Source organism: Corvus hawaiiensis, chromosome 17 (assembly GCF_020740725.1).
Source record: "Corvus hawaiiensis isolate bCorHaw1 chromosome 17, bCorHaw1.pri.cur, whole genome shotgun sequence".
Classification (NCBI taxonomy): Eukaryota; Metazoa; Chordata; class Aves; order Passeriformes; family Corvidae; genus Corvus; species Corvus hawaiiensis.
In genome coordinates, this window is record NC_063229.1 from 2,042,166 (window position 1) to 2,053,982 (window position 11,817).

At 54.8% G+C, this 11,817-nt stretch overlaps 1 protein-coding gene and 1 long non-coding RNA gene across 3 annotated transcripts; one reads left to right on the forward strand and one right to left on the reverse strand.

Moving 5' to 3' along the window:
• Positions 1–36: 36 nt before the first annotated feature.
• LOC125334608 lies at positions 37–7,467 on the forward strand. 2 transcript variants are annotated; one of them, XR_007207179.1, is made up of 3 exons: positions 37–553; positions 891–1,150; positions 5,858–7,467. It is a non-coding gene; the product is annotated as an uncharacterized LOC125334608 (long non-coding RNA). The 2 variants fall into 2 exon arrangements; XR_007207180.1 differs by having other exon boundaries at positions 37–1,150.
• Positions 3,585–8,917, reverse strand: RAB5IF (RAB5 interacting factor). The gene is made up of 4 exons (XM_048321627.1): positions 8,747–8,917; positions 7,070–7,173; positions 5,919–6,048; positions 3,585–5,311 (listed from the first exon to the last, which is right to left on the reverse strand). The coding sequence occupies exons 1-4, from the start codon at positions 8,873–8,875 to the stop codon at positions 5,270–5,272; spliced, it is 405 nt and encodes a 134-aa protein (XP_048177584.1). The 5' UTR covers positions 8,876–8,917; the 3' UTR covers positions 3,585–5,269.
• Positions 8,918–11,817: the final 2,900 nt, after the last annotated feature.

Here is an 11,817-nt window from a genome sequence, read left to right on the forward strand (position 1 = left end):
GGAAGGGGCCGGGCCGGCAGGGGCGGCTCCTCCCCGGGGCTGGCGGGCGCTGGCGGGTCCCGGCTTCGTTTTGTCCTGGGTGCTGCCGGGGGCAGCCAGGACCGGGACCCGGGACTCGGGACCCGAGGCGGAGGGGAAGGGCCGGGCCCGGCTCCAGCCGGGGCTGCTGCGTGGCCCGAGCTCCCCTTCGCCGCTGACCCGCACCGAGCGGATCAGCCCAGCCCCACCGCACCGGGCGGGTTCGCGTTCCGGGCCGAGCCTCCAGGGAGCTGCATCCGAGACTCCTCAGTCCTGCCTCCCGAAGGCTGAAAGAGTTTTCCAGGGGATGTGCATGGACATGATGTCGCCGCCACAGCCAGCCCGTAGCAGGGGGCTCACATGTCACTCCTTGTCGCGGGGCACGGGGGCACCCGGTGGGACCCTCAGCGAGCGGTGCCGTGAGAGAGCCGGGTGTCTGCTCTGCCACAGCCGTCCATCCTTGGCTGCTCGTGCGTGTGGCCCTCTGGGATGAGAGCCGCAGATCGTGGTCCCCTCCGCAGCACAGCGGGTTTGGGTTGGTGTTTGCAGGTGCAGCTGGCCAGGCTCACCTGGCACTGGTGGCTCCCTGCTCCTGGCTCCAGCAGCACCGGCACAGGTGTCAGGAGGGGCTGAGGCTGCTGGGCAGCACAGGGAACCAGCACAGAGCCGGGGGGAGCCCAGATGGGGGCACAGGACCAGCCATGCCTGGGGCAGGCCTGAGCTGTGGTTACCAACAGTTCCCTTTTGGCAAAGAGTTGTGGTGGACATACATGCGGGAGTGGTATGCGGTGTGGGGGTGGGCTGGTTTACATGGATGTTTCTGAGATCAAACTGGCTGAAACATTTATTTTTTCCCACTACACTTCTTTCAGAGATTGACCTAAAAAACACCAGTAAAATAACTGGAAGATGGAAGATGTTGTTTCTTATCATGGTCCAAAAAAATGGTGAAAATTCCTTATCCCTGCAACAACACTGGGCTCTCTCTCGACTTGGCACATACACTTGGTTCTTTGGCTACCAGATCTGAAGAATCCATCTACTGCCCCTACGTATCCTGGACATCTGTTGTTTTGGGAGGCAGAGCATGCGGAGTGCTGGGCTGTTTGGCTCTGGGGAGGTCACCTGACAGGTATGTGTCTTACTTTCTCATCCTCCAATGAGCCAGCTAATCCCCTGCGTGAGCAGCTCCACTGGCTCGGTGTTCCTCAACGCAGGGACTTGTAAATCTTCCTTTGCTGTGGCACTGGCAAGGTTTTGGTTGTGCCTTCAGCAGCCCGAGGGCGTCATGGCCATTGCCAGCTATAGTAAATAAATAAATAGGAATAGGGATAGGAGTAGGAGTAGAATAGTTTGGATTTTGCAAGCCAGTCTCAGCCTGCTCCACTTTCAGGCATCTCTCCAGTCTTCCTATCCTCAGCAGCTGGAGGGGTCTTTTCCCCATCACTGCATGTTCTCCAGGGCCAGGAGCTATGTCCACACTGCATCCTCTTCCACCCACTGCCTGGCAGAGGATCAACCCACCAACCCAGCCTCTGCCTCTGTGGTGTTTATGACAAACCCAAACCAATTGGCTGTGGCAGGAGCAGCCACCTCAGCCCCTGTGACCTGCCACCCCTTGGTCATGTCACGGCTGGCTCCAGCCTGACCAGCCCCTGCGGCTGTGGTGGGGCAGAAGGTCAGAGCCCTGGTCAGAGAGGGTTAATGTGACTCTGTCCCATTAGATCAGATCCCACGAGGCTCTAGAAGGAGCCACGCTGGGGGCAGTGGAGTTGCTCCTGAGAGCTGCGGGTCAGCAGGGGTCAGCAGAAAGTTCCTCGAGGCTGAGAGCCCTCAGCTCATCGCGTAGGGATTGTGCATTCCAGGGTACCCTTCTAAAATCTTGAGAATTCTTACAGTCAGGTAGTTCCAATTCTGTTTCACAGCACGAATCTGTATTCAAATGTTGGCTGAGGTTTAATTGGTTTATCTAGTTTAATTGGTTTATAAAAGAAGTTTATTTGAATGTTACAAGCTTTGGGACAACTGTGGGCAGCTGAAAGCTTGGAAATCGAGCTGGGGAACTGCAGAGATGGTGACACCCCGTGAAGGGGACAGAGACTCCTTAGGGGGTGCTGCCACCCCAACAGGCACTGCTCGGTGCCAGTGGCAGGTCTGGCTGGGCTCTGACAGCTGGGATTGGCAGGACGTGAGATGCCTGGGGGCACAGCCACCCTCCAACAGTCCTTGGCACCCACCCCAGTTTTCTCCCTTTAACACCCACAGTAACTTGCATTAGTTGTAGCACATCCTGTGCCTGGAGCCCAGGGACCACCAGAAACTCCTTTACCATTTCCACCCCACAAAACACTTGCTGCTCGCCTCTCAGCAAGGCTAGGCCAGGGGATACCTCTCTCCTTCCTGCCAGGGACTGGCTGCTCTTTGCTGAAAGCCAAGGTGATGTTCTGCAGGGAGCTCCACTGTGGGCAGTGCAGCCTCCTCTCTGCACCCCCTTGTGAGCTCCGTAAGGATACAGCTCCTGCTGGAACTGTATCCCGACAGCTGGGGCTCCCACAGCCCAGCTCTCCAGTGCAGGAAGGACCTTTTTCTCCCCGAGCTGAGGCTCTATGGTAGCACTGACCCCCTCCAGCCATTGGCTCTTTCCCACCAAGGCGTGGAGAGAGCAGAGCAAGCTTGTTGCACCAGGGCAGAACTGTGAGGGCAGGGGTGCTGCCCAAGCCCTGCCCTCCCACAGCGTTCCCTGCTCCTGTCAGCCACTGCTCTCCTGTCCTCCCAGCACCAAACCATGCTCTCTGCTAGACCAAATCTCTGCAACCCCCCCCCCACACTGTATTTACAGTTCTCATCGTTTGCAAGATGCTTGGCTCCCATCTCCTGGCTGCCACATTCCCTTGAGCTTCTTAAAATTAACTCCTTCCTTTGTGAGCAGACACCAAAGCCTTAGTTCTGTTGCTGACCAGCACAGGGGATACCAGCTCCTAGCCCCTGAGGCACCCCTTAAAACAAGAACCTGAAGAGATAAAAACCTGCAGCTGAGCAACAGCAATCAGTAAATTCTTCACAAGGAGCCTTGAAGAGATCGAGAGGCCAGTGTCTGTTCATGGTCATGATCCTCCTCAACAGAGAATCCCCCTCAGCTCAGGTTCAGCTTCCAGCCACTAGAACTGCACCGAACTGTCCAAGGAAGTGAGCTGGTGGGAGCACAGGGAAGCAAGGAACAGAGCAAAGGGGCAGGGAAGCAGCTCTGCACTCTCTCTGCATGTGGTACAGCAGTGCTCCTAGTCCTGCTCCAGGCCACACCTGAGCACTCTAGAATGAGCAGTGGCACAGGGCAGGGACAGTCACTAAAGGAGCAGAACAGCTTGAACAGGCAACACTCAGCTTAGCCTGCTTAGCCGAAGCATGGATCTAAGCATTAGCTACCACTGCAACTGCTTCTGGCCTCTTCTCCAAGTGCAGCACCAGAGACCTGAGAATCCCAAAAACTTTACCAAAATATCCAACTCTGAAAGGAATCCCACACTCCTACCATTTTACAAAACATCAAAGACCAGAGGACACAGAAGTTGCACAGTGGATTATTCAGGCAACATTTATTGGAGCATTTCAAGTATACAATGGTTTTACTGATGGCTGTGAGCAGCTAAGATGCAGACAGATGCCAGCAGGAAAGGGTGACCTAGAACTAGCAGGCTGTGCAATTCTCATGGGAAGTTAATGATTTCAGCTGATAGGAGAGGAAAAGAAAGTAGCAGACTAAAAGTTTGAGCAAGTTTGGGGATAGGGAAGAGAAAATGAAGTTTTTATTTGAGATCATTTACTTAAATTGGCCACTCACAAGTAGCAGAAGCTGTCTGCTATTGCACTCGTCCCTTGGCATCCCAAGGACCTAAAATAACCAGGGCTGTTTCTTCCACCAAGAACAGACAGATTTTCCCTGGTAAAAACGGAGGCTCACTCTGGCTCAGCACTTGGAGATTGAGATCCCTGGCTTTGCACTCCCAGTGAGAGCCAGGCTGTGGCACTTCCACCAGCGAGGAGGCAATGCAGGCTTGCAGCAAGAGCACACTAAACTATCAACCCCTCACTATAAGGCAGCAGTAGGTCAGGACTCTTTCTGGGTGCCTGAACTGTTTAGAGAAGCAAGGGCCATATGGCAACAAGACTACAAGGTCCTCTGACAATAACAAGGACTGTGCGTGTTTCCCAAGAACTATTTCTGAAAGACACGTTCTTAAAAAATATCTTAAAGCAGAGACTCCCCACTGATGCACCAAAAGGGCATGGCTAAGGAGGGACTGAGCTATGAAGTGATCAAGCACCTCCCAGACCAGAGGTTGTGTACTCTGCCCAATTTGCAAATTGGTACTTTTGCATTTAAGATAATAGCTGCCTCGATTGTGTTTTAGTCTCCTGCATTTATGAACAAGGAGCAGTTGAATTCAAGAGCTTAAAACCAAACTGAAACGCTAACATTTAACAGGGTATATCCAGAATGACTCCTTCGAGACTACGAAGCTCTGAGGTATGTGATGGCAACTTCATAGTCAGGCTGGCAGAGTGCAGTGGAGCTTCTAAGCCTCCTGAATACATCTTGGTTCACCAAATGGAGCAATTCTTCCTAGCAAAATCACTTAAAAATTTGTCTTCAGCAAAAAGCATTTAAAAATTCTGATCGACAACTGATTTGCAAGTAAAACAAAAAAATATTAGAAATGGTAACAACACAGTCTGTTTAATCAAATCAGATCTGGTTACTACAAAAACATGCTAAGGACGGCCACCAGCTCATGTCCTGGGTGCTGCTGGGCCTTCTGCCCACGTATCTACAACTGCTTTTGAAACACTGTTTGTCTAAAGGACAACCATGGAAGACAAGTCAGGGTTTAATGACAGATTTCGAACAGAAGGGCATACATACATTAAATTAACAGAATTCGACCTTCAGCACACAGGAGTTTGATAGAGTTACTGGCTAGAGTCACAGGAAGTTCCAAATTTGAACAGTCTTGAACCACTTCCAAAAATTCCAATGGCTTTTTAATAGTTCCAATAATTCACAGGTGTATAAAACGGAGACAGGCTTCTCCAGCAGAAGAGTTGGGGCTCCTCCAGGCTACCCAGACCACTGGTACAGAGGAGAGCTGGTTTGACTTCCCCACTTTCCCACCAGTCCACTAAAGACTAGGATTTATTAGAACCTTCTCTATTTACTGACGACTGATTTGACAGGCAAATGCTGCAGACTGTGTCAATCATAGTGGATGGCAGTATAGAAGATTATCCAAACAACCTGTGGGAAGGAAAGGAAGGGAAGGTTATTTGGATGCCTCTGGAGAGGGCTCAGACACAGCAAACGAGCCTCGGGCCTTGCTCTCACTAGGGGACTGGGGACTGAATTCCAGCTTTGAGGTGGTCCTGGAGAGATCTTAGGATCACCACGTGCCACAAATGGTGGCGTTCGACTTATCTGCTGCCTGGGGCGCCCAGCCTTTCCACATTAAAATCCCACCACAGCTCCTCCAGGGATTTAGAAGCACCAGCAAATCAAGTGCTGTGATCAGAGACTTCGGGGAGGGGAGTAAGGGAAAAACAAAGACACCCAAAACACCAGTCCAGGTGTAACTAGTTCGAGATGGGATGGAACTCCAGGATATCTGGGACAGAGGATGGGAGTGGTTGATGCATCCTTTCCTACAGAGAAACCCCAGGTGTCAGCACTGTATTTCACAGGCAGCAGCCATCAGATTTTGGGATTTTCTTTCCCAATCACTGCCACTTATTCAATGGTGTTAACACAATCTGTCTTCTCTCACCACTTCACCTGCTCTTCTTCCAGGTCTTCAGAAAGTGCACCAACACAATTCACAGATCAACTTAAAGAAAGCAAGAGGCATTACCAGAAACAGTGCAAAAGATGTCATGAATCCCTCCTTCGTCAGCTCCCACGTCCCACCATACTCCTCCTCATCTATCTGCTGGAAGCTGCTGAAGTAGAGGTACAGAACACCAGCATTGATCAGGCAGAATCTGCAGGGAAGAGGTTAGGAACCATCATTCAGTGGCACAGGCTGCAGGTACCCCACATACCATACAGTGAAATATCCTTCATCAGCAGACAGGAAGCAAAGAGTAATTCTTTTCCTGCAATGCTTGCCAGGCAGCTCAGTCACTTCCTTGAAAGAGCCCCTGCAGGCTATTGAGACCTTGGCTAGGCAGAGACATTTGCAAACAGAGACTCCCAGAGCAGATCCAGCACCTTCCCAGAGCCAGTGTCCAGAGAGCAGGGCTGTGTCCCCACCTCTGCTGTCCCTGTTCCAGGCACATGTCAGGGCCAAACAGATTTTCAGTTCATAACTCACTGCAGCCTTCAGACACCTCTGGGGAGGTGACCCAGCTCACATGTCTTGTGGGGATTCAATGCACACACCCCCTTCCAGGCACTGCCTTCCCCACTTCAGCCCTGACTGGCTGAAAGAGCCACGTCAGGAAGCCAGGAGTGCTGCCGGAGCTCTGCCGGTGCCACTCTGCCAGGGCCACTCTGCCTGCTTGGGACCTGCGGCCTCTCATGTTCTGAGCAAACCTTTTCTTTCACGGAGCAGCTGCCCCTCTTGTCTGCTGATAGAACCTCCTGTCTGAGCAGGGCTCCTGGCTCAAAGCCCAGGAGGTGCACACCTTCCCCCCATGGATCCTTCCTGGGTGATCACACCAGGAACCCCGCTCCCAGCCCTTCCCACACACGCAGGACACACATACCAGGTAACTGAAACTCTAGTTCCCTTCTTCTGCCATTGCCCTTTTTAACAACAAAACAAATAATAATTTTAAAAAGTATTAATCAGGCTGAGGGGAAAGAAACTGATGGACATGTTATGATTTGGATGAATTTCATGGCAACCAACAGTCTGGAATGCAACGTTGGCTGTGAGACCCAGAGCAGGCAGAGCCTGCCTTTAGCCAAGCCCACTGTTCACAGCACAGCCTCAAACAGGCTCCCAGGCCAGGCCAAATGTGGGAAAGTACACGAGACAGAAAAGGAAATAAACCTTACACTGCTATTCCCACGAATCCCTTCAGTGGAACTACTCCCCAGATGATTCCCAAAATAACCGCAATGATCTGCCGGAACCAGTAGATCACATCTAAAAACTCGTCCTGAGGAGATAAAGCACAAGAAAAACGTTGGCATTTATTAAAGCACCACACAATTAACAGGTGAAAATTCAGCATACTTGGATCCCCACTCAGAGTATAAAATACTGCACTCAGAACAGATAAAGCAGCTTAGGGCATCATGCACCCTGGACTTCTCAGCTTCCACATTAAACACACAGCTTTGTCCTCCGACGGGCCAACTGCATTGGCAAACAAGTCTCTAGTCCCCTTATTTACTAAAGGTGCAATAATAATCCCCCAGAATAAAAGTTTAAAGAACTGTTTATGCTTTAAGACTGTTCCACCCACTCTGCCCCAGGCCCTCCTGCACCCAAGAGCGCTCAGGGCAACTCCAAAGCACAGCCATACCTCACTCACACCACGAGAACTGCTGTGCTTCCCGAGCAGCAGGGGTGTGCTCATTCCTTTTAGTCCAAGGCCCCACACTCCTGCAGCTGCTGCAGCCCAGCAGTGCTGGCTCACACTTTAGTAAGATTCACTTCAGCTGACGTCTCTTTCCTCAGCCTCCCCAGGACTGGGATTGTCTCAGCATTCCCCCAAACACCAAAGCCCTTGTGATCCCACCTAAGCCTGTGGGATGTGCCAGCTGTTCCGCTCCATGTGGAAGATGTGGATCCACGTCAGATACAGACATTTCTGCTGGTCACTGAGCTTGTCAGGCAGCTCAGCCTTCAGTTCACATCCTACTGTGTCAAAACATTGGCACAGCTGTCCCTGCTCCCCTGCTGACTGAAATTCCAGCTCCATCTGCCAGAGGTGAGGGGGCAAGGCCACACGAGCCCCACCAGTTCCGGGAGCAACAGGTAAGGAAAAAGTGACACAGATTCCTGCCTGTCCCCCAAGGAAACAGAGCGTGCGCCTTCCCCACGCCAAAAGGCACAGCCAAAGCCAGGGAGCAGAGGCCCTGGAACACGCGCTGTGTGCCCAGGCCGGGCCAGGGAGCCGGCAGGAGCCGCGCTCCAGCGGGAGCTCCGGGCAGCTGGCGGCTGTGCTGCTGGGAGGCGGCGGCAGGGAGAAGCACTGAGCAGGAGCACTGCAGCACACGGGAAAACTTCGGCAACTGGATTCTATTTCCCCTTGAACTATACAAGGGCAATTTTTATTTGATCCAAAAAGAGTTTTAAACCACAAGCCAAAAGTAACTGAGGTGTTTTAACCCTGTGTTTGCCTTGGCTCCACGCCCGAAGAGCTGGGCGTGCTGCGGCACCCGGGGCACCGGCCGGGCCACGTGCGGGCACGGGGGACGCGGAAACACGGCCCTGGTTCTCGGTGGGGCGGCGGAATGCTCGGAACAGGAGCATTCACCCCCCAGACACCCCGCCGCTCACGGCGCTGTGGGCACCGGGCGCCGGCGAGCTCCGCCACAGCCGCGGCACGGCCCGGGCGCGGCACCGGCTCAGCCCGCCGGGTCCCCGCGGGGGCTTCACCCGCGCTCAGAGACGACGGCTCCTCCGGCACCCCCGTGGGACGGAGCCGCCGCGCCGGGCGGGTCCCGGCCCGTCCCCGAGCCCGCAACTCAGGGCCCCCTCCGGTGCCACCGCCCCGGTCCCACCTTGTCGTGCCAGGCGGAGTCGCTACGCAGCGCTTTGCCCCACACGGAGCCGCGCCCGGCCGCGCCGCCGTTGGCCACCGCGTGGTGCTGCGGGTGCGGCGGCTCGTCCCGGCGCCGCCCGCCGCTCATCCCGCCCCGCCGGGATCCCTCACCGCGATCCTGCGCCGGGATCCGCCCGCCCGGCCGGAACCGGCCCCGCCCGCGCGCCGCCAATCGCCGCGCGCCTCCGGGACACGTGACTGGCGCGGGGCCGCCGCCCTACGGCGGGCGAGAGGGGCCAAGGCGGGGCGGGGCGGAGGGGAGGGGAGGGGAGGGGAGAGGCCAGGCCAGGCCAGGCCAGGCCAGACTAGGCTATGCCAGGCCATGCCATGCCACTCCCCAGCGAAAGGGCCGGACAGCAGTCGCAGTGTTACTGGGTGGGAGAGGGGGCAGCCCTTCGCACCCCTGCGATGTCACTGAGCCTGCAAACACGGCCGCCACGTGGGGATCTCGGTTCACAGCCAGGCTCTGGAGGCTCCACAGTTGCTTCCTGGGGCCATAGGGCCGGAGGGTTGGGAGTCCTTAGAATACTCGCGGTTGTGCAGCTTCTTACCTGGTTATTCATCCCCCCTTAGAGCAGCTGAACATATGGGGGCTGTGGATAGAGTTATCACATGTGCACTGCTAAAGATTTGACTCTTTTTTATATTCTTGCCTTCCAGCAGCAGTGGTACTCAAACCAGTTGCCCTCCTCATGGGAACGACTCCTGCATGGCGTGGGCAGGGTGTATGGCTGGGTCTCACTCTCTGTTACCCTCCTCAGTGTGTGATTATGTGTGCAGAGAGGGGCCTTACTGACAATATTCCAGGTGCCCTTGGGCAGCTGAGCTTGGCAGTGCTGGGGCCACTCCAGGCACTGCTGGGAGCCGTGGATCCTGTGGGGATCCTCGCCAGTGCCAGTGGAGCTGAGTCCTGCCCAGGTGCCCTGTGTGAAGCCCTTCCTCCCTCCCCTGCTGTGCACATCCCACTGGCACTGGCACACCGTGAGCTTCACTGTTCCTTTTTCCCCAGTAATAAACCCCAGGCCCGAGGTCCTGCATTTCTTTTTGTCTCACAGATCTGTAAGCACGACATGCTGAGCGTCTCCAGAGCCTGACTGCAGCTCCAAATGCTCCAGCAGCAGCTGCTTTGCTGCCAGCAGGACCTGGAGCCCGTGGGTGCAGGCTGACCCTGTGTGGGGTCAGCACAGAGGAGAAAACAGGCAGAGGACTCCCTGTCCCAGACCTCTGATCACTTCCAGCCAGGGCCATGTAATTTAAATACAGATTATGCAAGATACTTATGGACTTAACAAGTATCTTGCCCTGCTCCTGCAAGGCCATCAGGCCCCTGATCACCTCTAGCCCCTTGGGCATTTGCCAGAAGCCAGAGGCTGGTCCAAGCCAAGGGACCCACGTGGCATGACCAGGAAGGGGACATGCAGTGCGGGGTCATCGCTGTGTCTCTGGCAGATCCTTTGCCTCTGACCCCCACACCACGGCAGGGCCAGGCCGGACATGTCCTGGCTCCAGCCCTGCTCCCAGGACACTCCTCTGGTGCTTGGGGAGAGTGGAAACAGTCACAGGGCTGGAAATGCTTGCATGGTGATGAAGACACTTGGTCAGGGAACTGACCTAAAATTCCTACTCTTAAAAAAAATGGCTTGCTTTACTCCATTTCCATTGCCTGATCCACAGAGAGAGAGAAGCAAATTAAAATTGGGCTTGAAAGAGGGAGGCAGGAGAGGTGCCAGAGGGTACAAACAGGCCGCTGGTAAGGGATGTGTGTTGGCAGACACGAGGATAACATGGGCAGCCCTGGGCACAGGCAGGGGAAGGCAGGCAGGGCTGGATGGGGCTCAAGGGACAGCTGTGAGGAGCTGCCACGTGCCTACAGCCCCTCTTCACCAGCTCCCCTTGCAGGGGTCAGGCTGGACACTTGCCCAGTGGCGAGAAAGCAGGGCTCAGTGACGGACAGCAGCCACCCCGGAGAGGCTGGAGGTGGCTCCTGGGCTCCTGCTGGGCTCCTGGGAACACCTGGACCCTGCTGAGGCTGGGCTTCTCCAGCACAGAAAACTCTGGGACCAGCCACGGGGTGGCAGCTCGGGCTGGCTGACTCCTGGTGGATTTTTGGTTTTGTTTTGTGGTTTGTTTTGGTTTTCTTTTTTTTTTTTTTTTTTTTGTCTTTTTTTCTCTCTTTTCTTATATTTTTTATTAAAAAGACAAACCTTCTGGGGTCCCCCTGTCCAGCTTACGGGCATGACAAAGGTTCTGTGCTTTCCCTGACTTGCCTCTGCCCTGGCATAGCATCCAGCAGCATTTTCAACTCTATTCCTGCATTTTGCTGGCTTCTGATCCCACAGCCTGGCCTTTGGAGGGGCTGCAGGCAGGACGCCTGCTTCCAGTGAAGGGTCAGGAACCTCTGTGGCTCCCCAGAGGAGGCAATGCCCCTGTACATTTCATCCAAGCAGCACAGGGACATGGGTAGGATGTCCCCAACTTGGGCAGGCTCTTGGCAGAGCAGGTCACTGGTCTTCTGAGCCAGTGGAAACAAACTCTGTGCCCTGGGCAGGGTCTGGCCAGGCTGCCAGAGGGCACGGCCACTGCTTCCATGTCAGGGTTGAAACAGGATTTTTTTTGCTTTTTAGCTGTTGTTTGCAGTGATGCCCTGCAGGAGAATGGCAGCTGAAGATTAGTTTGTGTCATTGCTCATTTCTGTTCTTCATCTGTGTTGCTGCAAGTGCAGCCTGTGTGCTCCATGCTGTCCCCTCAGCACCTCTGATCGGGGTCTGGTCCTCACCCTCAAGTTCCATCTCCATGGGCAGCGATGGAGCTCCTGGGAATGCTTAAGCAGAGCAGTCCTGCTCTGGCTGCCCACTCAGGGTTGGGTCCCCAGAACACTCCCTCTCAGAAGTGTGCCTGGTGTCTCCCTCTCCCACCTTCCTGCTCCTCTGCAGGCTGAATTCAGCCCCCAGTGTTGTGGGACCCCACAAAACAAAGACAAATCTCCTCTGGGATGATGTCTGGAGGGGCATCACCCTCCCAAGGGGGATC